At 33.4% G+C, this 27,416-nt stretch overlaps 1 protein-coding gene across 2 annotated transcripts in view; it reads left to right on the top strand.

Annotated features, from left to right (window-relative positions):
• Positions 1-27,416, top strand: part of LOC125050348 (dipeptidyl aminopeptidase-like protein 6) — a 142,052-nt gene that overhangs the window by 91,955 nt on the left and 22,681 nt on the right. For both annotated transcript variants that reach the window (XM_047650118.1, XM_047650117.1), the window contains exons 5-6: positions 9,082-9,209; positions 21,443-21,672. In XM_047650118.1, coding sequence (XP_047506074.1) covers positions 9,082-9,209; positions 21,443-21,672 — 358 coding nt within the window. The remainder of the gene's footprint in view (positions 1-9,081; positions 9,210-21,442; positions 21,673-27,416) is intronic.

Below are 27,416 nucleotides of genomic sequence, written 5' to 3'. Positions count from 1 at the left end.
CTCTCTTAGATTGGGTGCCCAATAGTAAAACGTTTCGTGACCACCAAAGTGACTCTTTACACTTAAAAGTTACCATTACGTGGTGTAAAGTACTGGACAGTCGAAAATAATATTAGCAATAACGCGTAATTCAATCCCCGATCAGTATCGTAACGTTTTACAAAAGGACAACCCCCCGCAAAAATCGTTACGTAATACTAGAACGCTCCATATGCTCTCAAAAACATTACAATGAGGCCTATCAAATACGTATGCGTAAAAGGATATAGATATGTGAAAAAGACATAAGAACGTATGAAGGCGCAGTGCTAACCAGATCTATGCAACTTCCGAACAATCGAGTAGAAATTTCGCAGCATACAACTCCTAAGGGGACGTTCATTGTTCAAGCATCCGCGAATATACAATGTATTAGGTGGGCTGGGAAATGTTCGTAGGCTGACACATAGATGGCGCTAATAGTATTATGTGAATACAATTTTTAGTTAGCCCTAACTTTCAGAAGACACGTGTTTATATTTGACAATTGTCTTACTATTAGTTAGCAGTGGAGTAACAATAGAGTGACAGGGCTGGCAAAATGCCACGGGCCCCCGACCCAAGACAGCCCCTCACCAAGACATATTATGTTCTATGAATGAATGTGAAGTCTCCAATACGCATTGGGCTAGCGTGGGGACTACAGACCATTCTCTCTCGCCTAAGAGAGGAAGCCCATGGCCATTAGTGGGACACATACAACGTGTAATTGAGTACGCTGAAAATCTCGAAGCAAAAGAATTGCTACGAAAGAAGATTTGCCACCGGCCCCAGATGGTATAGTTACGCCACTGAATGTAAGGTTGCTAAAACTACTAGGCGAAAGGTAATAAAAATACTACTATATCTTAAGCATTTATGGTCATTTATTTGCATTGGAATGTAGCCATATCGAATGATTGATAGCTGTTTCAACAGGTAGGAGTTTTGCCGTTGAGTCTACAACTTTGCATTAAAACTTTCTACTTGTTAAAAGCTTTTAGAAGCTTTACAACTTGTATAGCTATAAAATAGAACGCGTTTTCTTACTGCTGAGTTATATTTGTATACAATTTATTATTATTTCTATGTAAGAATCTAGATGAATCTAAGAATATTGTAAGTACTCTTTACTTGTGTGTTAATATATTATGTCCAGAATAAGAGAACATGTCCGATTGTGTCAGAATAATTATATAGAGATTCCTAGCATTTAGGTAATATATATATTTTTTAATACATTTGTCTTTACTGAGACATCGTGGGACATTTCGATCTAACTTAACTTAAGACTAATAAGTAATTTAAGTCTAACCTAATTTACTAAAAAGGATATTTAACATAAGAAAGTGTCTGAACACTACTTAAAGTCTTTATTAAAGGAAAGACACTCTGTTCTTGTCTTCTATTTGTTCACCTACCACTGTTTACCACTTAAGTCTAACGTGCACTAAGACTTCTCAAGCCCGTGGTATCAAAAACTTGAATTGCCTCGACATTCACGTGACGGTGAAGTCTTTTCGTTAGCTCCAGCAGTCTTTTTTATTATTGTGGCGACGTCCTACACATACGTGTATAAAAAAGACTGTCCTGAAAAAACAAAACAAAACTGGTCTTGGCGTTTTCGCTATATCAGGGAGCATTGACTATTCCCCTGAGCACTTTGTTTTGGAATTGTTGGATTATTCGGATGTGGTTATTACTGGTACAGCCCCACATCTGGCTGGCAACCATACGTCCGTACATGTATCAGGACTTGTTTGTAGATCAATAATAATTTATTTTGTACTGATAAAATGGAATGCCTTCGGAACAACCAATACAATTTACTGTTAAGAAGATCCAACTCTTCGCGCTTCTCCTTAACATGGACCTTCCATGAGAGTTTGGTATCCAGCGTCATACCTTGTACAGTGCCACATACATTTCTTGGCCGGCGGCGGAAATTGGTACTACCGTCGCCATTTTGAAATGTTTGTGTTTATTTTCTGTAATTTCTTGGTATATACAATAAATAATTTTTCTATCTACCAACATCTAATAAAAATCCAACTAAAATGTTTTTATTTTTATTCCTTGCATTATTAATTACATAGTACTTTAATTAATACATATTAATTAATAATGCAAAGAATAAAAATAAAGTTTTAATTATGGAACGGTTCTGATTGCTAGGTATCTTAATAGATATTATATTAATAGTGTGTGTCACATTTATTAAAGCCTAGAACTGTATTTTCTAGATACTATGCATTGTTTTATTAAGACATTTCAATTAATTATTAAGTTAGACTTTAAATTGTTCCCCTTATAATGGTTAATTTTTTTTTACTGGCAATACTAATATCCATGACAGCGACGCTCTTACCGGCCAAGTAAAGTATGTGGTGTACTTAGCTCATTAAGAGTCACTTACTCTTTGCCGTTTTTGGTCCACAAGCCAACGACTTTTCAAGGCTTTTTGTAGTTTTACTACTTTTTGCTTATTTCCAAAATGGAAGCGCCATTTTGGAAATATCTGAAATATTGCATCCCATTATTCAAATGTTAAAAACTATTTCTAATCACTTCAGGGAAGGAAAATAATAAATAAACTTTTATTTATTAAATAAATTTAGATCATCTGATACGGAGGGAGCTTGTAATTTATTGTTTATCAGAATGCCAAATCGTAAAATAACTGCTTTACGACTGATTTGAGCGTGACCGCCGCTGTAAAAACCGCTGTTAGAGTTCGAAAAGTGAGTTACAGAATCGCAAGGCTGGGATCACCGGTACTATGTACCAGATGGCAACTGAAATCTTTAATTAGCGCCTGTGCCTTTGAACCCCACGGCCCAAGAGTCTCTACTACAAAGGGAAACACGAAGTTTTGACTTACAAGATGAATTCTGGACGAAAACTAGTTTACATAATTCGTTACCCGACCCAAAGATAACATCATGTTATAATCCTTCAGCAGAATGTAATGTAATTGCACGACTTGACGAGAACCCCCGACCCTTATCACTAGATGTACTTTAGTGACATTAAACTTTCTAAACGTTTCGGCAAAGGTTCGCAAATTTGTTCGCAACAAAGACTGTTAAAACACAATTATGTGTGTATGAATTGTTCTATAATTTCCTTTATACCTTCGTAAATATAGCGACGGGCGTCGAGGTTATACGGATGGTATTTTGTATTCTGCTGCGACGTCCGATGATGAAACTCAGCTGCACCTTAATCCGAACAACTCCTCTGAACACTATCCATGGTAAATGCCCAGAGGTGAGAACAGTAAATAAAGATCATTACTTGTAATCGCCGAGTGGGAAGAAAAAAGAGAGGTTGCCTAGAAACTAAAAATAATAGTCATAGCGGGGAAGGGTTGGAAAATTGTGGTGGAATGAGAGACAAGTGGAAGGAAATAATGGTTAACATAATGACATGAACTTATTGTAAGATAATGTAGTATTCGAATACAGGTTATTTTTATTATTTTATTTTATTTAGGGTCTGTTTCACAATGTATGGATAAAGTACCAAATAGCTCTGCAACATATAAATTATTAGGAAGATAAATTGTGCTATTTGACATTCATCGGACTCATAACATATGATAAACTTTATGTGACGAATAGCGCTATCTGACAGTCGTGAAACGCTACAATAATATTTATCCTACCAATAAGTAATAAATAGCTAATTTAGAAATTATGTAGAACTTATCTGTACATTGTGAAACAGACCCTAAGTATCTCACTTTGCTTCAAGGAAAATTAAAAAAAATGATTTTAAGTAAGAGCTTTGATTGAACACACGCTACAACAGAAAGCTATAACGTTATCGACCATAGTATCAAATAATATAAATTAAATCAATGAAGTCAGTTTTTTCAATTTCTAGTCTTTTTACAAGGCAATAAATCTCTTGGATAACGAAAAACCGTTTCTTATTAAGGTCACTGATGGTTTCCTGATTACGGTTCCTACTAACGACCCTTTTCAAAGGTTCTATTTCTCTAAGCAAGTCTCTAAGAAATTTTTATTCAATCTTCTAATATTATAAGAAGATTGAATAAAATTAATAATATTATTAATTTTAGCATATAAAATTCTCGTGTCATTTGTAATTAAACTCCTCCGAAATGGCTCGACGGATTTTCGTGAAATTTTGTATTCATATCTGTTACTTCTGCGAATTGGACTACATCTATTTTTCATCCCCTTAAATGTTAAGGGTGCCCCCTTAATTTTTTTAATTATTTTTAGAAAATTTTTTTTTATGGTACAACATATAAAATACATACAACCCTTAATTTTCACCCCTGTACGATCCCTATTTTTTATTAGAGATAGTCTATTATTTATAATATACGGATATGATAGTTTATAATTTATAGTTATTGAACTAAAAAAAGTTTCCTAGACGTAATATACGTAGGAAATCAAATTTCCGGGGCACTTATTATATATAGGTTTGCTTAAAAGCTAATCGAATTGGTGGAACAATATTTATTTCATTTTCCCTCATAATTGCTAATAACTTGGTTGCGTGCGTACAGTCACGCAAGCTATGTTTATTTGATACTAAACGATTTTATTGTTTCTACTTATTCGCGTAACAATCGAATTAAAGTACTTTATTTTTATAAGACACGCCTCATTCCCAAGAGGTTTGATAACACAGACCTTTACAGAGGTTTTTACATTCCACTTCTTTGATTACCATGAACTGCAAAAAGAGCCAATAAGTCCATTCTCAACCAACTAATAATCGCCACAAAACTATCGACTACAGAGACAGAACCGAATAGTCTCGACAAGTTGGTAATGGTAAGTGGGAGTGATGGCAGAAGTCGGGGTGGATCGCCTACCCGTTGGTGACCTGGTACAGACAATTAGGGTCTCAACATCTCTAATGCACATGTATGAGGCAGCAACTTAATGTATTAGGGCTTTCAAGACGACCTTCAGTAATGAATTTTGCGAAGAAGAAGAAGATCCTTTTTCTAGTACATTCTAATTCCAAAGTAAAAGCAGGTCTAACAGCTCCAACTCTCGCCGCGTAAGTCCGAAGTTGAATAAAAAAGTTTAATGAATAGAAAGAAACATTATACACTTCTTGAGCATAATATTTTCGAGAAACAATTATTGAACAATTGGTGTATCATTTCAGTATTTGAAGTCGGAGGTATAATTGTGAAATCGAATTCACCTACAGAGGATTTTGGTGGGCGTAACATATAGGGGACAGATATTAGACATAGTTAAGTTAGTAATTTATTTTGTAATTATCAGTTGTAAGTGGCATTATATGCATGGATGCACTTATACTTGAGTATCCTGACGCAGCCTTGCGATTCTGTAACTCACTTTTCGAACTCTCACAGCGGTTTTCGCAGCAGCGGTCGCGCTCAAATCAGTCGTGAAGCAGTCATTTTACGATTCGGCATTCTGATAAACAATAAACTACAAGCTCCCTCCATAGGAGTATACCTAGTTACCGCTACCGCCACAAAATAATAAAAAAGCGCCAGTATGATTAAACATACTTCTTGGTTATTAATAATACTGGTTCTCATTTAAAATTCTACTTAACATTCTTCTAGAATTTAGTGCGTGTGTAACCCTGAGGTCCTTTGGTAGTTTCAGCTAATTTGTAATTGTTTCCAGTTGGCATAGCATGACTCAGGTATAAATTCACATTGCTTGTGGAATATTCACTTACCAGAATAAGAGTGTTACGATTATTTGGTTAATAAGCTCATGTAAGAGGTATTATTAGTCACGTCACGCAAGTTGTAGTAATGGTTATGGATTGGTTGTAACTGGCTGTTACCTGCCCCTGTGCTACGAGCTAGGTTGGCAAACTTACTATAGAGGAGATTTTTTTTATAAAAAGGGGGAAAATATGCCGCAGCTGAGGCTCAAAGTGTTAAGTGATAATGGCCCATGGATACTGTTAATGCCACGGTGGTCGCTGCCGGCGTTTTTAGTCTTGAAGGACCCTAATTAAAATTGTATATTCGATATAAGCAGTTGTACTTAGTGTACGGGCAAATGACAAACGTGAAATCGTGTGTTCAAACTCTTCTATAAACCAATAGATTTTTTGAATGAACACTAACTTATCATGTAACTGATAAATAAATTTAAGGCCCAGAGTTTCTAGCGCCAGTGTTAAAAAGATCGTGGAGAACTTTCTTAGACACCAAAATCCGTGTAGGGAACTGTCCTTTAAAAAAAAATAATGAATTAGAGACAAGATGTTTACAGGATAATTCTGATCCCACAGATTTCTGTGCTTATGTATGAAGATATAAATATAATTTGAGTTTATCTTTTTAGGAATTATTCGTACAACTAATTGTCTACCTTTTTTCTATCTATGTGGGTAAAATCAAAGATATATAGAGGCATGTACTTAATATTAATTGTGTACTAACGGCCACCAAACCGTTCTTTGTGCTTCATAGCAAGTCAGGCAAGACAAATTTAGATATCCAAAGATAAACTCAAATTATATTTACAATTATTGTCAAATAATAAAACAATGTTAAACTGATGATGTAAAATATTTGTAAACAAGTACAAAAAGTAAACACGAAATATTGTATACTGTACGTACTACGTACCTAATTAATAATAAAAATAGATATATATCAAAACAATAATAATAACAACCCCGATTTAGTTCAATGACTCAGTAATTAAATGATTGCGTGAAAAAATTACCGTAAAAAATTTAAATCAAAATATTTACCGTAATTTTGTGTATTAAGTTCTTAATGAGTTAAAGTATCTATTTAGTTTAAGGTTTTTTTGCTGTTTGCTTTTGGTAAATTGTCCTTGTTTATTTGAAATTTTAATGATCTAATTTCACAGATGTATGTGTGTAAAATTTGTGAAGTCATATTTTCTTGTATATTTTAAGAATAAATACAAGGGCGTCTAACCAAGATAATGTGAAATCAAACGTGGTGATTGGCCGTATCAAATATCCATTATCTTCAACTTAATAAAAAGTATCTATTACGAACAGATAAGGCAAAACAAAATCAAAATATCATTTATTTTTAAATGTACACTTATGGACTACAGTAGAAAAATTAATGGTTCTAAATTTAAATTAACTGCCAAGTGCGTACAACGTATCAGAACTGGCAACAAACTCTCCGCCACTTTTAAATCGCCAAGAACTATATATATATATATATATATATATATATATATATATATAAATGAAGCCCGTTTTCCGTTGTCACGACATAACATGAAAACGGCTTGACCGATTTGTTTGATTTTTTTTTATAATATACCTTGAAGTACGAGGATGGTTCTTACGGAGAAAAATTAAAAAAAAATTGAGTGAAAAAGTCTAAAAACAACACTTTTCTATATTCCCATAAAAAATATTCGTAATAATACTTAAAAGTCAATTTGAACTTTAATACCATATCATAAGTTCAAGTGTTAGTGGAGGGGTTCCGGAAAGGTAAATTTTTATTTTTTGACATAATGTACGAGTAGCAGAATAAGTATTTAAAAAAAATAAAGAATCGACTGTTAGGCGGTACGATGTTCGCCAGGCCAGCTAGTTATTTATAAAGGTTTTGGTTCTTTGATCGAACTTTTCCCCACGAAACGTAAATAAAAATATTTTCAGCTGACAACCCTATTCCTACAAAGAAATAGGGACAAACTTAAAGTTTACAATTTATGACTCTCGTTTCTTTATTGAATTTATTGCTGTTTGCGTGTATTAATGTATGAACTATTACGTAATATATACTTCATTGAAATTTTATTAATGAGGTCGCAGATTGGATCCCGGCTGTGCACCAATATATTTTATTTATATGTTAATTTAAAATTCGCTCGAACGGCGAAGGACAACATCGTGAGGATATGATACCTTAGATCCAAAAAGTCGCCAGCGTATGTCAAGCACAGGAGGCTGATCACCTACTTGCCTATTAGATTGATAATCATGAAACCGATACACAAATCTGAGGCCCAGACCTAAAAAGGTTATGATAGATTCTTCAATTGCTAAATGCTTCTTCTTCTTGAAGTGCCTCTCCACTACTGGAGGTTGGCAGTCAGCTCGTCATACTCCTTCTTATTTACTTCTTCTTATTTTTAATTTGCTAAATGCTACTTGACTATATTTAATTACTTTAAATGCAATACTTGTTGTGCAAATTTAAAAGAGCGTACCAATATATAAAAGGCCGGCAACGCACGAGCTCTCTGGCATTGAGAGTGACCATGGGCGGCGGTATCACTTAACATCAGGTGAGCCTCCTACCCGTGTGATCCCTGTGTTATAAAAATAACTCTATAGCGTAAAAGCTTCCAATGCTGGCAGCTTTTTCATGCTGTATTCGCTAAAGAAAAGCGCAAAGCTCTGACGCCTATAACACCTCCGAACCGGCGATTTATGGCCTACACAATTTGTGATCCTCGTAAAATACAAACCCCTTAAAATTTTATAGATTGTCTATTAAATAATTAAAATTACATTATCAGTATATTATAATCTATCTATTAAGGAATAAATATTGTTTTGTTAAAATGGACATAGATACGATATATACATATAATTATTCATCGCAAAAGTCCAGTGGATAAATGATTATGGTCTAATAACGGTTAATTACCCACTACCAATTCATCTTTCTCATCTTCATAGAACAGGGGTCAATAGGGAAGGTCCGCTCATGGACTGAATGCCAGAGGGCTCGCGAATGCTTTGCCCGCCTTTTAAGAATTGGTACGCTCTTTTCTTGAAGGACCCTAAGTAGAATTCATTACGAGATACTTTAAAGAGCAGTTGGTTCCACGTAGTGGTAGTGCGCGGCAAAACTGCATTAAAAACGCTCAGTTGTTGAACGACGGACGTCGAGGTGATACGGGTGGAATTTCTTATTCTGCCTCGACGTCCGTTGATGAAGAGTATGAGGTGACGTCCCCTCGTCTCTTTGAGTGAATGGACTATACCGGATGTGATTCTTGAAAGCTTTACATATTATGTAAATTGGTTGTATTATAATAATTACCTCTTGTTCATTTTCAGAGGGTCCTAGAGCCAACATCGTTCTCTTTGTCCGCCGATCGACGGTTTCTTCTACTCGCCCAATCACCACGGAAGCTGCATCGGTATTCATTCCTGGCCAGATATACTGTCTACGATATACTTACGACGTAAGTTGCTATACAATGCTTAAAACCAAGTAGTTAGCATAGTTTTATAGTTCCGACAGATTTTGATTTGACTTCGTCTATACTAATATTATAAAGAGGAAAAGTTTGATTTTTTGTTTGTTTGAATGGAATAGGCTCCGAAAAAGAAGATTTCGAAAATTCTTTCACCGTTGGCAAGCACTATTCCCGAGTGACATAGGCTATGTTTCATTTTCAAAAAAATTTGGGATGCTTACTAAAACTTGAATAATCTAACCCAAGGTGTAAAAAAACAAACAAAAAACTTCCTTCAATCGTGTGCGCTGCGAAAACTATTAATGATAGAATAAAATGATGTATTATCTATAAAAAAAGTCATGTCTCTATCTTTTATAGTTACGTCACAATACGCGTCCTTTTATTAATTTTTTTTATTAAAATTCCACCGCTAGAAAAGGCTCTTTATTCGTACCTAGGTATTGATCCTTATCAAAATAATTATGTACCAACGTTTCACATAAGCTACAATTTTATGGCATAACCACCAAAAAAGCATGGTGAATTAGTGTTCTCCTGCCTTTTCCCTTGAATAGTTTACTATTATGTAATATAACAAAAATCTTAGCCACAGCAACGCTTGGCCGAGTCTACTAGTGTATAATAAAATCTCCCGATCTATGGATTCTAAGACAGTCAAACTATACAGATAGAAACTCACAAACCGCTGAAATTTATGCTAGACGATTTTGATTTCGTTTCTGCAGAGGCTATTAAGAGGGATTTTGGCATAAAATAAATTAAAAAAAAATGTGTTTTTTCATTTTAAGTACATATACATTACAATGTGTAAGATTTGGGAACCCTTTTAAGTAAGAAATACCTGTGTCAGGGTTCCCAGCTCTTCCGTAACAAACTTAAATATAAATTCCTTAAAATATATTCATATATAATTCAATTACATATTTTTGTTTTTGATTTTTCAACTATTTTTTTGTTTTTTTTAAACGTTTTCCAGATAATTCCCCGACTATGTAGTCGTCGGAGGTGTTCAAGTATTATTAACACGCCTGAGTGTATGAGTGAGTATGTGGGTGTATGTTAGTTTATGAGTGTGTGGGTGCCTGTTAGGTTCAGCCTACCCTTATGAACTCAGCCACACTGTTAAAGACAGATTGTATTAAACGCACACACACCTAGTAACTAGTTTAGTAGTTACCCACAACACAGGGTCTCGTGTGGGGACTAGCGTAAGAATTTTGTCACAACCATATTTCTGACATTAATAAAGTTTTAAGTTTTATCAAAAACTTTACGAATTATGAAAATCTATACATTTAAGCTGTCAACAGAGCATGATACTAAGACCTCAGGTTGTATTGTAATTAATTTTTAAAACTAACAACTCCGATTGGTTTACGAGTATTCAACTATATTAATCTAACCAGTCTATCAAAATAATAAACACGCCTAGTATAATGATAAAAGAATCGTATTGTGCAAAAATCTTTACAAACATCGTTATTGTATATGATATTAACATAAAATAAATCAATTACAAATACAGTATGATAAAAAAATCTTTTTCAACATAGTAAAAAATGAAAATAATTAAACATACTATGTTATGAATAATATATATAAATTCAAAATACCAACAGAGTTGAATGTTGACCTGGCAAACTAATTATAAAGCGTAATTAGAACATCACGTGGCATCCAATATCTTTTACCTTTCCTTACATGATGTCCGCAACTTTTTTCTAAAACATATAAAATATGTAATAATAATAATAAATCGTTGCAAAGAAAGAGGTACATGCAGATTGATTAGTTTAAATATAACCGCACAATCAGCACATAAAATAGGCATGCAAATGTGATATTAATTATCATGATGCCATAATAATAAGAACAGTTAATTATAATTGTTGTCAAAACTTATGGTACAAAACACGCTATAGAGCCTCTAATACAAAATCAATATATTTTTCATTCAAAGAGCATCTTCATCATATACTATTGTGTATAAAATAAGGTTATCCCTTTTTAATGATTTTCGACAATTTAACAAAACTAGTTTTTTTCTAGCAGAAATCCTTTATACCTATTGAAACTAGGTAAAATTGCTATTGGGGATTAGAGGACATGGTTCAAAAAATTTTAGCATGTATTTTTGATTCCGAACCACAAATATTTTTTTTAGGTGGCCCAATATCAATTAGCAGTATAAAATACAGTGTAATCTATTCTCAGACCTACCGTATATACTAACAATCGGTCAAGTCGTTTTGAAGGAGTTTGGTTATAAACACGAAATTTTTTAAACATGATGTTTGAATTAATAATACTACGTTTGAATAAAATAATCAGAGAAACCCACTTACAAATATTGGAAGTTGAAACAGTCAAGAGTGTCAACCCTACACGTTCTAATTGCCGAATTCGTGGTACTCGGGAATTAAGTTTTAATTAACGTTTAGGAATGAATCTGTCAATTTGTACTTTGAAATCACTTCTAATTAGACAAGTCAAAATTGTATATTGCATATATAGTGTTTAATTAATGGTACTTCGGAATTTTGTGAAGCTTTATAACGCTAATAAAAATACTAAAAATGTTGACAAAATGGCGACAGTCACTGTGTTACCATGAAACTAAAACCATAGGCTATATCAATATGCTCATTTATTTAATATTAGTAGACTGTCTGTATAGTCTATAATCCTATATATGTAATCCAAATAAATAAATAAATATATATGTATATTCAAACTTGTAATGTATCATATAAAACAACCAAAATTTTAGTACTCAAAACTATATTCTTTCTGCTATTTTATAGTGTTTATTGAGAAAGTTCTACGTTTCTCCTCCTCTACTTCCTTCTTATCTTAGAAAAATATTCGACTACGTCTAAGCCGGATGTTGCAAAATTGCAGCAGTTTATTAGGTTCCGGAAATATCAAGAAAAAGGGTTCCAGTCTTAGATTTTGTCTTCGTTGAATATAAAAATACGGAAATACCCAGATTGAATATAGCAACCCCGGGCGGCGCCTACGGAAGTCGAATGAAATTTTAAAATTTATTTTCAAGCTTCCGCTTCAACTGAAACTAATCTTGAATTTTATATGTCCGGTAAAATTTTGCGGTTTCTCTATTTTAAATTTAGAATGCACTCCGTTCGAAAATGGGAAAACCTTCTAAACTAAAATGTTAGACAAAATTTTCTGTTTCAAATTTACATACGAAAATAAATTAAATTAAATACTGTCAATGCAACGTCTTATGATTTATTAAACTTATTTAAGGGAACCGGGAAAAGCGTATCCTTTTCTTAAAGGCCGGCAACGCACTCGCAAACTCCCCGCCGATGCAGGTGTGCCTAACTTTTTTTAAATAATAATAATAATAATTTATTGCAAGAATATGGTACAAAAAATTTATTTCTATTAAAAATGTATATTTTTGGTACAGAAACAGAAAACAGATTGATTAAATACATAAAGTTATTATAAACTAAACAACATTTGTAAACCTGAAGTCCAATTACATATGTACACAGCATTTTAGTGGCATCTTCAGTGCTGGTTTACTAAATATTTATTACATACAGTATACATATTATATTAAATTTAATGACAAAAAAATAAAGTCATTCATGTTGCAAGTCTTCACCGCGAGTAATCGTATTAAATTCATATTTATGAATTTACTATTGCATTATAGTATTTACTATTGTGAAAAATATTAACACGAGAACACACAGAATTATGGTGAGAGTTATGGTGGTATAATCGAAAGTTCGCATATTCTGCAACACATAATGCAAATTTGTCTTAAAAGATAGAATAGAAGTTACAATTACATTATGAGTCATAATAGTCAATTCTTATATTATTTTATCACTCCATCATCACATTATTAAATTATATTATTACGTTATCAAATTAATATTAATTATAATGTTTCACGCAAATAATCAATCATTTTCAACGTTATTTTTCCAAAAATAGGACTCTATAGAGTATAAAACATAAGCGCATTATACACCATTGATCTCTCATTTTCCACTAACTAAACCTTCAAATATATTTAGCGAACAATTTGGGCGATCATTCGGACCAGTGAGCTGGCATAATATGTATCGCGCCTAAATTTGAGCCATTGTTATGTGCATTGGATAGGAACTCGATAAACAATGAATTATAATCGATATATACCCCATATATTTATTAGGAATGCTTGTAATGGAAAATATTGTGAGGAAAGCGGCATTATACCTAAAAATCAATGTGTGACAGAAATAATAACTTATCACCTACTTGAAATTTTAAAATAACACCCGAAAATTGTAAGGGTACAGATACCGGCAAACTTCTTGAGCACTAAATAAGGGAGTGGGGGAAAGTTTGCGCAACGCGGGACACAAACGTCAACTGATTTACCAATCACGCGATCGACATGTCACTCTCTCGTCCAGTGATACCTAAAAATTGCTTCAGCGCAGGCAAGGATATTTGTTCAAGATGTTTGCCGGAATCTGTAATAAAGGTATTTAGGTAAAAAAAATTGTATTAATAGTATGTTTTTAACTCTTTAGTTTATTAGGAATTGAAATTTGGCACCATCCTTAATGGTTTTTTGGTGTTTCTGTACTTTTAGTTTAAATATATATAATATATAGGTATATACGATGAATTAAACTCAAATGTAAGTTGTTATTTTACTTAAAAACACTCATCACACAATCACTTCTATCCTATTTTTATAATGCAAAATGGTCTAACATAACAAAATCGAATTATAATAATTTAAATGACAGTCCAAAACTAGCGTCTTTTCCACAGTCAAACATCAGTTAACACATAATAATTAATAATCTAAAGAATCTAATATAAGACATAGAATTATTTCTTTACATTGTAAAAATACATATGTACCTCTGCAGACGGTATGTATGCTAATTTCCGTGAATTAAAAGTGATTATTACATCTCCTGGTGATATTATAGCCTGTAAAATTACAAAGAAAAACGAATCTAGAACAGTAATTAATAACACGAAGTTGATCCTATTAGAATTAAAGTTAGAAATGAGCTCTAAAATATTACAAAATCTTTATTCAATTTGCTACGATTCTGTGGAAACTGAAATTTGCTTGAAATCCCACGAATCTTAAGCGCTTTATCTACAATCGCGCTGTAATGACGCTTTAAAAATGAACTTTCAAGCTGATTTTAAAACTTTATGCATTATAATTCCACGCTAGTTTTATCGTTCTGGAATGATCGTTATGTAGCGTGGTCTCTTAAGGTTGCATTAATGGATCTTTTAATGTGCGCAATTAAAACTTGGTCGTATGAGAAGAAAACACATACTGACGATATCAAATGTGAAAACAAAATCCGATTACTGTCTGTTAATTCACACTTAATTGCATGATTTACTAAATAAATAAAACGTATATTACATTATGCGCCTTATTACTCAATCCCTTCTAGGGCATCGTGAGGAAACCAGCGAAAATCAAAATAAAATGGAAATCTATACATGGTATGATAAAAATGAATCCCTATTTTCCTTGGTCACAGCATCACGCGTGAACGGCTGGACCGATATCGCTATTTTTTTTCTTGTTTTTTTTATTGTCAGGAAAAGGTTCTTGTGAAAGAAAAAATTAAGAAAATTGCGCGGAAAATTAGAAAATTTAAGAATACTTAACCACCATACAATTCAAACTAAAATAATTAAAGTTTAAAACTTAAAGAAACGATAAAGCGACAATAAAAAGAGGTAAATTCATAATATTTAACGTGGGAGAAACTGTCGGTATCGCTACTAGAAGTTACAGAGGGCCGGAGACTCACCTGATGTTAAGTCATACCCATGGACACTCTCAATGGCAGAAGGCTCGTGGCGCTCTTTTCTTGAAGGACCCTATGTCCAATGAACCAAATTATGTTAAAAACTTTCGTATTATTTTTTAAGTAATCTAATCCTAAATCTGGTAAAACACGAAGGTGCTGGCATATACGTGCCTCCAACAAATTTATTAAATATTCGTTTACTTTGCTGTTTACCTAATGAAACGCTTAGTTACGTAGATTTATAATCTTTAAGCGGTCAATGAACTCCCAGTGTCACATGTTTATCTCATAGACTGCGTTATGTAAAATAGTTATAATTATTAAATAGATATTTAGCTGTTAAAAGGCATATATTCTTGTAATAATGTTGTAGTCAGTACAGTTTTATCTTTATGAAAAACTATTAATTTTGTACTTTTATAGTTCTTACACAATTTATGCAGATTTATTTATTAAAGTTCACCACATATATACGTATATTACTATAATGTTACAAAAAAATAATATTAATACTATACTTCCAATTTTAGATTTTAATAATATTTTTTATACTTATTGTTATGAAAAAAATTACTAGTAAAATAGAGCATTAAGTATCAGATAGGCACTTAACAATGTTTTTTTTTTAAATTGATAGTAAGTACTGTTTATTCTTTTATATTTGCGAAGAATATACAAATATACATGACTAATATGTCCATGGGCGACAGTACCATGTAATATCAGATGAGCCTCCTGCCCATTTGCCTCCTTTTACATAAAAAATCTCACGTGACCAATTACAATGCATACGTTCGTCACTTTACATTTTTCAAAAATCTTCTCCTAGCTAGCACGTTATGAAGGATTGTGATTGGCACACATCTCACGAGGCCAATTACAATCAAATACATACTTTCGCCATTTTACATTCTCACTCTGTTCTCTGAAAAGTTTTCTATTTTATTAAAGAAGGCTGTACTCACACACAAAAACCTTCCTTTAGTTTACCAACCACAATATTAAAGAATACCTCTTTTCATATTTAATGTACAAATTCTCTACTCATAACGATACAACAAATATAGGTACATTTTCAATATAAGTCTCGAGGGTCGTTATTCATCGCTTAAAGAATATACGTAGATGTGCAGTTTACATCTGCTACTCGTATGTTATGGTTGTCTTCGAAGAGTTTATGAATTGAAAATGTTATGTGTAAAAGGGAGTTTTTTATAGGCTTACTTTTGGCAATACTGGAGGGCGAGTAAATATGTATTTGGCTATTTACTATATATATTATATGCTTGAACAGTGAAAATTTCTAAATACTGAAGTTGAATCATAGCTAACTGATATTAAACTCCTAGTGTTTTGTGTCCGAAATAAATGTCTTGTAAATAATTTTGGCCAAAGCCAAGTTTGCACAATCAAGCTTCCAAAAAATTATATACCTATCTGTTTAAAACAACGACTTTTTTAATTAATTTGTGTATTGGGTAAATTAATATTTTAAATTAATTGTTGGGCTACTGTAGTGGATGAACAAGTTATTATATTATAGTTCGAGTTTAGACCAGATACAACACGTGATTCCATCTTTATCATATTGTCTAGTATTTCACGACGGCGCGGTAACAATGCATTTTTTACAGAGGCCTTCCAATGTTTTTGTACTAGTTTTGACTAGTAGTTAGCTAGCGTTAATAAAAACAATATCTAATTGAAAATCAAAACATTCTCAAATCCACATGAACACACATAAAACATGTAGGATTTTAATCACAAACACATATATACTGTGGACGTAATACACGTAAAAACCTTAACTCCTTATACGCTTTTAGTATTATAAAATTTCTGTAAATTATTTGTACCAGCCCTAACGTTCGGAAATAATGTCGCCGCAGTACTGCACTGTGTATTTTAAGTAAGCATACCTTATCTTTGATATGCCGAGGTTGTATTTCTTTCAAGGTAGTGTAGGAGTTCATTTCACTCCATTTGTTATAAAATGCCCATTTCGAAATTGTCAACTGTTAGAATTTAAAAATGGAATGCTTTGTTAACTATTCAGTTGTTTTACTTTTTATATTTATTTGAATCTTTACGACTATTTTATGGGAATTTCACATTGATTAGAGAATTCTTTAGTGGTAAAATGATAAGTTAGGAATAATTATGTATTTAAAAATCACAGATAATAGAGATATATAAATATTAGCCCTAGCCTATTACTAGATATTCTGGTAAATTAAAATATTTCATTTGCTTTGCTGTTTGTTTTAAGATAATATAATGAAAAGATAAACTACACATTGATGGAAATTAATAATAATATCCAGTGCATATGACGTGAGAGGCTCGAAGGACCAATTTATAGGTTGCCAGCCAGTGGACTGTGAAATATGTGGTTAAATTTATCTGTATTAAATGTCAGGAGTATCTGTATAGTATATGTAGATATATGAGACTACTAACTAAATTCTCAAACTCAAACTCAAACTCAAAATATCTTTATTCAAGTAGGTAACTAAGTACACTTTTGAATAGTCAAGTTAAATTAATCGTAAATTTACATTTACTACCAGTTCGCAAGTCAAGGGCGTAGAGCGGGTAAGAAGAACTGGCAAGAAACTTTCCGCCACTCTTTTTAATCGCCAAGTATTGTCATACAAATTGTTTGAACTGGAGCAATTCAATCCCAAGGATTAGGATCATTTAAGTAGTCCTCAAATTTATAAAAAGCTTTGTTGATTAATTTTCGTTTAACGAGGACTTTGAATTTATTTAGTGATAATTCTCTAATTGCGCTTGGGAGTTTGTTGTAAAAACGAATACAATTTCCATATAAGGAGTGATTTATCTTTTGGAGCCTGGTTGGTCGTACACTCAAATTAGTTCTATTTCGCGTATTATACTGGTGAAAGTCACCATTTGTTTTAAAATCGTTTATATTTTTTTGGACATACAACAAGGCTTCAAGAATATATTGACCAGATAGTGTCATAATATTTAATTCCTTAAACTTATTCCGTACCGACTCCCTCGGAGAAACACAACAAATACCCCGAACAGCCCGCTTCTGCAGCACAAATATGGATTGAACCTCTGCAGCAGCACCCCACAATAAAATGCCGTACGACATAACGCTATGAAAGTAGCTATGATACACAATTTTAGCCGTGTCCTCATCAGTAAACTGTCGGATTTTCTTTACTGCATATGCTGCAGAGCTCAGCCTATTCGAAAGAGTCTCTATGTGTGGGCCCCATTGGAGTTTACTATCTATTGTTATGCCTAGAAAAACAGTTTTGTCAACAAAGTTTAGTTCACTGTCCTTAATTTTCAGGTTACCAATATCTCGCTTTACGCTAGTAGTTGTAAATCTAATACATTTTGTTTTATTCTCATTAAGCAATAAGTTATTTACATTAAACCAGTTAACTATACGAGAGATAGAATTGTTTACATCGTCCAATAATACGTTATTCCTATTCACTTTAAATAGAAGTGAAGTGTCATCAGCAAACAATACCATCTCATGAACTTCGTTGACAAAGAATGGGAGGTCATTTATGTAAATCAGAAATAAGAAAGGCCCGAGAATCGATCCTTGGGGGACGCCCATTGATACCTGCGAACCCGGAGAGGTGACTCCATTGACATGAACTCTTTGGATCCTTCCCTTTAAATATGAATTCATCAGGCTGGAAGCTTTGCCATCAACGCCATAGTGTTGAAGCTTTCCAACGAGTATATCAGGATGAACACAGTCAAAGGCCTTTGACAGGTCACAAAAGACGCCGACTCCATCATATGATTCTTCCCAGGCGTTAAATATGTCCGAAATCAACTTCACACCGGCATCGATTGTGGAGCGACCCTTAGTGAAACCATACTGTTTATTATGTAAGAGTTTATTTTTATTAAAATGTAAAGAAAGCTGGTCTAGCATTATCTTTTCAAAAACTTTGCTCAACGCAGGGAGCACGGAAACAGGTCTGAAGTTTGACGGATCAGACTCACTACCTGCCTTGAACAACGGTGTAATCTTACTTAATTTCATTTCGTCCGGAAAGACTCCACAATCGATACAGCTGTTAAAAATTATAGACAATTCAGAGCTTATTACATTAATAACGGAATTTAAAATGACTGTTGACATACCCCATATATCTTTACTTTTTTTTAAATTAATAAGCTTAAAAGTTTTAACGATATCATTACAAGTTATATGTTTAAACTGAAATTTAATATTACATTCAGGTACACATTTTTCTAGCAATGAGATCGCAGCAGCAGGTGAAGAATCTAGGGACTTGGTCGTATTTAGTGGTACATTTGTAAAGAACTCTTCAAAAGAAGAAGCTACCTCTGGGTCAGATTTTATTAACTTCCCTTTAACTTTTAACATATAATCAGTTCGTTTGTCAGACGTTTTACCTGATTCTTCATTTATTATTTTCCAGGTAGCTTTTACTTTATCCATGCTATTTTTTATTTTTGAACTTAAATATTGAGACTTTGCAGTTTTGCAATCTTTTTTGAAATTATTTGAATACAACCTAACATATTCCCTAAATTCCACACTAGTGTTATATTGCATTTCGTCATAGATTTCATATAATTTTAACCTTTTCCTGTGTAACTCCTCATTTGCCCAGTCACAGAAACTTGTTTTCTCAGAGACCAATAAAGTCTTTTGAGTAAATACTTTCTTGAATTCATCAATAAATGATCCAAAAAAAGTATTGTATAAATTATTAGGGGATGAGTTGCCACACAGAAATGGCATTCTATAGACCAATGCTTCTCTAAATCTGTCCAAACGGTCATTTGTAATAGGAGTTATCACAATTTTCTTCTTTTTACATGTTTTTTGTTTCCTTAATTGGAATTCAAACCATTGACCAGTGTGATCAGATTTAAATCTATTGAAAATACAAACATTCAAAGGGGCTATGTCACTATATATGTTATCTATACAAGTTGCGGTGCTAGCTGTTATTCTTGTGGGTGAATGAAATTGATTTATTAAATTGTATGAACGAAAAAGACTAAGTATGCGTACACTTGAATTAGAATGACAAAGTAAATTGACATTAAAGTCCCCACACACAATTAGCCCTTTATTACACTTTACTAATTTACACAATATCTCCTCTAATACATTTTCAACATTATTATAGACAGCTGATGGAGGACAATATAGACATACAACAATGAATTGCTCCAGTTCCACACAGGAGATTTCAATAGTTAGTTCTACAGAGAGGCTGATAATATCCTTTCTTTCTTTGCATTTAAGTTTTTTACTTATTAGGATTAATGAGCCACCATGAATTGCATTTTCTCTGCAAAACACACTACCAACCCTGTGGTTACAAAAATTAAACAAAACTTCATATTTTTTTAGCCAGTGCTCTGTTATGCACAAAAAGTCTATTTTTTGACTATTCAAGAATAGTTCAATTTCTAATTCTTTATTTTTCATCCCCTGTATATTTTGATGAACCACAATAATATTTTGGGAATGAATTTTATCACATAATATACTTACCTTATTATTGCAAGAGTGGTGCTCTGTTGTCCTATTATCTAATTTAAATAAATATTATTTGGAATTTCTTCCAAATATATGAGAGGGTAAGATTTAAGAACCTACGGATCCCAAAGCCCTACGTACCCTAGCATATAAATAGTGAATATATAATTAAGTACGGGATGTCTGCACTAAGAGCCCTAAGGTAACAGACGGAGCCCTACGGGTAGGATCAAAGGTTCAAGGTGGGTGGGAGGGATTATCTCAAAACTATCGGGCAGGCTCACTACGATAATTTATTTTATTTCATAGCCCCCTATCTGACACAAATCGTCGATCTTTGGATTTAAGACATCACGGTTTCCTCCCGAATTTTTCCTTCACCGTATGAACGGGTGTTATATGTATAGACAGAAAGTCAATTAGAGAATGACTGGGGATCGAACCTACGATTTCAAGGATGAGAGTCGAAATACTACTTTAAAAAACGCAATACTATATATTTATTCAACCAAAAATCACAAAAGAATCACTCCTTACTTCTACTCCTACTTTTTGTCCTCCCATACAAAACGCCAATTTCATATGTAAGAACCTAATATATTAAAACACTAAATAATATTTATATTAAGACACGCGCGTTGTATTATAAATTTTAAGTAAAATGACTTTTAATCAAATCATCAAACTGGGGCACTCCATGTGGCAGCCAATTGCTGAAGAGCAGTCGAACTCTTTACCCTCTAAATAAAAATTAGTTAATTTTGTTTAAATGGACAGAAGTTTATTTAAAAAAACACTAAAATACTGTTATTATTCGTAAGAAACATTTTTCTATTTTTTTTTACTTTAATTGTTCACAGAGAATCGTATCCTCTAACACCTCTGCCAGATGAAGTTGGTGGCGGTGTGATCTCCGAGGGTCCCCTACTCATCCTCGCAATGTGGACCCCAAAGGGACACGGCCTGATTACGGTCAAAGACTACGATATCTATTATAGACCTGCCCCGCGCTCCTCAACGGGGTATCGGGTCACAGAAACCGGTATTCCGGGGACCATTCATAATGGAGTACCAGACTGGCTGTATGAAGGTAAGAAATTAATTAAAGGCTTATGAAAATGCACACACCTAGACACATGCACATGCGCATGTATTTTGTTGAATTCACATTACATAACTAGCAGTAAAAAATATCTTCCAGGAAACTCACTTACGAATTTATTAGGAGACTATGCAGGAACTGTCAAACAACTGTCAAATTTTAATTGCGGTATAAGCTGATTGATTTAAAAAATATATTTAAAAAAATATATTTAAAAGAGTCACGTTATATTTTTGATAATAAAAAAAACACACTTCACAAACGTTCAAGAGAATTAAATGTTCAAGCTTTGTAGAAATTGTGTGAAGTGATCATTCGGTATCACGCTATCGTTTTCTGTAGGGCGTTGTAAATGAGAGACTCAACCTGGTCTTATCTTAATGACAACACTTTCCGCTGCAATGGCAATTCATATACAGAGCGTTTCTGTTTAAAACTTAGGTAGAAGTCTGTGGATATAACTAGAAAATCCGCAACTTGGGCTAGCATAAAGTTAAAACTATAGCCATAAAAAAAAAACAAAATCCTTTCCATCGCGGACAGAAAAATAAAAAGATGACTTCATACTATGACTAAACTAACTAAAGCACGAGTGTGTGAATATGTGTAAGTGTGTGTGAATTAATCGTGTGTGAAAGAAATCAATTTAAAAAATACCTTAAATGGCTATGGATACCAAATTTTCTGTTCCTTGTTATCAAGGCTTTTTAAATTTCGAAACAGTTGAATCTTCAGTTTTATTGTTTAATATTCTGAAAACCTTTCTTTAATATCATTAATTTCCTGCTAAAACGATCGTCTGAAACGTCCTTACTTCTGCTCGTTTCTCACGTTTTTTACTTATAAAATATTGTCGAGGAACTTAAGAATTATTATTTCAATCTTCTATGATTACAATGTTAATGCAGGTATCAAAATATACAATATTTTTTTAGCGAGTAATTTGTAAATTAGGTAATGTTACCAGGTTTCTGCAATGAGTGTAGAGGGCCCGTTCAAGTATTACGTAAGCACTATAGGGGGATTTTTGATTTTCTTATTCTGTGATAATTACTGTTGACGTACAGTAATTATTTACTTTTTTACACATATTACCCACACATAGTCTATGCTTGCTAACGCAATGCATTTTCGAGGATTCCTAGAAAAAATTAATACGTGTAGGTACCTACTATTATTTTTGAGAGTTTCGCTTACTTTAGCTGACAAGAGGAGGGGGGGGGGGATAAATTGCGTAATACTTTAACGGCCCTAGACGCTACGCATACCGAGCTGGTAAGATGTCGTTGATTTTGAAAAATAAAATACGGAACTTGCCTGTTTCAAACAGCAATTCGTTCACAAATAAAATATAAATTTATGAACAAGATATAGATATATAACCTCTAGCAAAAGCTGTAAAAGCTAGACATTGGGACCCCGGACAAGATATCGTTGTATACGATATCTTTTTATGCCTCGACATGTTTAAGCTATCGCGGAATATACTTAAAATGAGTATTAAGAATATCCATAGCGCCAATTCACCTGCATCATGAGCAAACCCTACATACACACCCTCACACATACCCTCACTTTCACACCACACACAACACAGCCGAATTAGATATTACTTAATTAAATGTATTTAATAATTTTTGTTGATTTTTCCTTTCCTAAATGTTTGAACCTTTTTGTATATATTATGTATTCCATCTTTGGCTATATATTTAATAATTGTTTTTTGTTATATGTAATTTATGTTACCAGTAGGGTTACGAATTAGTTACGCAAGCGAAGTCACGAGCCAAAAACTTCTCCTCAATCACTGCACGTAATATTGACCTTACCTCCGACCTAGATTGGGTCTTTGTACTGAGATGAATCGTTTGCCACCTCATACATCAAGCACCCTCTATGTTGCTGGCAAACAAACAAGTACAGTCAGCAACACAAGCGGATAATAATTAAAATCCAACGCTTAGCGATTGCTGTTTTATTTTTAACCTGGCTAATGTAAACATGTCATAATATCACAAGTACTGTCACGAAAAATCCGAACAAAACGGTGATTCATTTGTTGTCCGACTTTGAAAGAGCCAGGTGCTCTGGGGCTCGAGACTGGCATGAGGATATCCCGGGATGGGCTATCTGATTGTTGTTTGAGCACAGATCGCAGGTGGAAAAATTCAGCCGCAAGATTGTCATATATGTCACTGAGATAAAAATCACAAGAGGTAACGCCGGCCAGCGGCCTTCGACTCCTCTATAAATATCATGAGGATATTTCCGGAGCAGTTTTCAGCTGGGCTCGGTGGGATAAAACAAACCAAACCTTTTAAGTAAATAAAATCCTTTTTTTTTTTTTGGGAAGAGGTGATTTTGACACTCCCTTTCTGCCTAGCTTCTCAGCCACAGCCTCATCTTGATGCATGTTGCCAGATGCTACTGTATAGTAGCATCAGGCGATAATTAAAAAGTGCATTGGCGGTTTAAAATATCAAATAGTCAAAAGTGCGGTGTATTACAAATTACCACTAAATAGGAATGTAAAAACAAGTTAGTTCTTTTTTATAGAACAGGGGGCAAACGTGCAGGCTCACCTGATGTTAGGTGTTACTGCCCATGGACACTCTCAATGCCTGAGGGCTCGCGAGTGCGTTGCCGGCCTTTAAGATATGGTACACTCTTTTCTTGAAGGACCCTATGTCGAATTGGTTCGGAAATACTTAAGTAGACAACTGGTTCCACATAGTGGTGGTGCGTGGTAAAAACTGCCTTAAGAAACGCTCAGTTGTGGAACGATTTACGTCGGCGTGGGTGGAATTTCGTATTCTGCCTCGACGCCCGATGGTGAAATTTAGCTGCAGGTATTAATCCGAACAACTCCTCTGAGCACTCTCCATGGTAAATAAGTTAGGTTAGGCTTAACAGTTGCTATTTTGCACTTTTATTGGCGACTGTACCAACGTGAAGTAGGCCGTTATTTCCTTGGAGAAATAAACTTAAACATTCTGGTCTGAAATCATAACTTATTTATTATTAGCTTTAATAAATGTCACCCTTTCGTTATTTTGACACGAATCTAGCTCGTCTCACCTGACACAATCTATCATAATGTGACCAGTGTTTTTAATTGACATTCATAGGTGTATATTTTTTTTATGTAATAGGAGGCAAACGGGCAGTAGGCTCACCTGATTTTAAGTGATACCGCCGCCCATGGACACTCATAATGACAGAAGGCTCGCAAGTGCGTTGCCGGCCTTTCAAAAATTGGTACGTATGTCACCTATATGAATGAATATTTTGATTTGTATAGTCAATTCGAAAACTTGAGATTTGGAACGTCTGCGCGCTAATTAATTTTTGTTTCTATGTGCAAGCTCTTGTCTAAACGATGAAGACAGTATCATCAATTCCAAACAAAAGTACCTTCACTGAAAATACTATCTCACAAACTAAACGCTGTAGTAAAATTTATGCACGTATTTTTTAAGGGTTAGGCCTAACTAAAAATTATATAAATTAACTAGTAGATTTTTATCGCGCATAAATAAAAATTAATTTATGTGTCAGCCTACGAACTTTTTAGCCCACCTTATATGATTACTGCCTTGCGATTCTGTAACTCACTTTTCGAACTCTCACAGCGGTTTTCGCAGCGGCGGTCGCGCTCAAATCAGTCGTGAAGCAATCATTTTATGATAAGCAGGGAGCTTGTAGTTTATTGTTTATTAGAATGCCAAATTGTAAAATGAATGCTTTACGACTGATTTGAGCGCGACCGCCGCTGTGAAAACCGCTGCGTGAGTTCGAAAAGTGAGTTACAGAATAGTAATGCTGTTCGTCAAATCCAATTATTATTATTGACACACACGTCTTACCTAGCGCTATGGAGCGCTAAGGCCACAGATGGACGAACGTGTGTATAATATAACAAATATTCCTTAATATATTTAAAAAAAATGTTTTTCACCTAAATTATACGCGACATATATATCACCTTTTTATTTATACGCGATTACTCTAATCTTGTATGATTTTATAAAGATTGTATATTTGATGCTTTTCTTTTCACAAGATTCTATTCAAGAAAAATCACGTAATAAGATATAAAGATTTACATTAGCTAAATGAAAGGAAACGTCTTGTTTGTTCACGTTCAATCTTTCAAATGGAGAGCGGCTTTCTATTATTGTAATGGATTGTGATCCACAGACTAATATAAAATAAAAACACATCAAAATTGTCGGGTAAGTCTATAATGATAATTAGCGCTAAGTCTGACTCTCAAATGCCAAACATATATTGGATTTTGACATATTGGGGTCACTTGAGGGTTGTACTTCGTTTTCGAATATCACGCTACATAGTGCTATTAAATTTAGGCTAATTTTCCTTTGAATAATAATCGAAAATTCACGACAAAATTCCCCAATACATTTGCTTTATTTAGATTTTTTTATAGACCCTGTAAATTCAGGTGTACTGACTGTACAGGTGTTCCTCAGGAATAAATGGTACACACATAGACAAACCCATCACAACACAGACAAGGAACTCACGCTTAGATACAATACCATCCGTATCACCTCGACGTCCGTCGTTCCACAACTGAGCGTTTCTTATGGCAGCTTTTAACCACCTGCCCACTAAAGTATTTCGAACTCCGAACTAATTCGAGTTAGGGTCCTTCAAGAAAATACCCTACCAATTCTTAAAGGGCTGACAGCGCACTTGCGAGCCTTCTGGCAATGCGAGTGTCCATGTGCGGTATCACTTATCATCAGGTGAGCCTCCTGCCCGTTTGATATTACAAAAAAAGTCTATACAAAAAGGCCTAAGTTAATAATTTTAATAGTATAGTTTGTCGATACAATTTTAATACTAGTTATAAGTTTTAAAGAAATTCAAAGTACTCGACTCCGCCAATTAGATTTAAAAGTTTTTATAAATGAAAATAATATTCATTCAGATTAAAAAGGCGATTGAAAAATTGTTCAGGCGATTCAGGAATTGCATTGAGAGCAAATTAAAACGAACATAGTTGGAATGTCTGACCTTTGGTATTTTTAGCTTTGTTTTCTCTTATTGTAAGCGATATTTAAAATGGGTAGGTTATATTTGTAACAACTATTACACGATATGTTTATCATTTAGAAGCTTTCTCTATAGCGTGGTCGAGTATTTGGACAATAATTAATTATAAATAGTTTAACTTTATTATGACAATTAACTAATTATTATGACATTGTGTTAATGTTCTTATTACATGACGTAATTAAAATTATTAATATGACATTTGCATGTCCTTTTTTTGTATTGTGCTGATTTGATTGGATTTTTACAATTGATCGATCTAAATGTACAACTTTCTTGCAAATAAATGATTTATTATTATTATTATTTTATAAATAGGTAAAACTGTGCTTTATTTATGTTTGAATGTGTATTCCCTTTTTGGCTTTTGTGTACAATGTATTTGTTTGGATATTATTTAGTGAATAGCTGTAGGAATACTGTTAAGCAAATAAACAAATTAGATTTATTATAACCAACCATGTATTTAACATGTGTGGTGTGTCCACACAAAATTTCAAATTTAAAAACAAACGTCAAATTTCAAATAATCTGAACTATTCTCGAATCCACTTAAACTCTCATCAAAATCGGTCCATCCATTTATTGTATTGTAATAACTATAATTTTGTTATAAGAAATAAAGTTTAAATGTTAAACGTTCATTTTTA

This window comes from Pieris napi, chromosome 6, assembly GCF_905475465.1.
Source record: "Pieris napi chromosome 6, ilPieNapi1.2, whole genome shotgun sequence".
Taxonomy (NCBI): domain Eukaryota; kingdom Metazoa; phylum Arthropoda; class Insecta; order Lepidoptera; family Pieridae; genus Pieris; species Pieris napi.
Note: the sequence above shows the minus strand (reverse complement) of the source record. Positions and strands in the feature narration are given on the sequence as shown.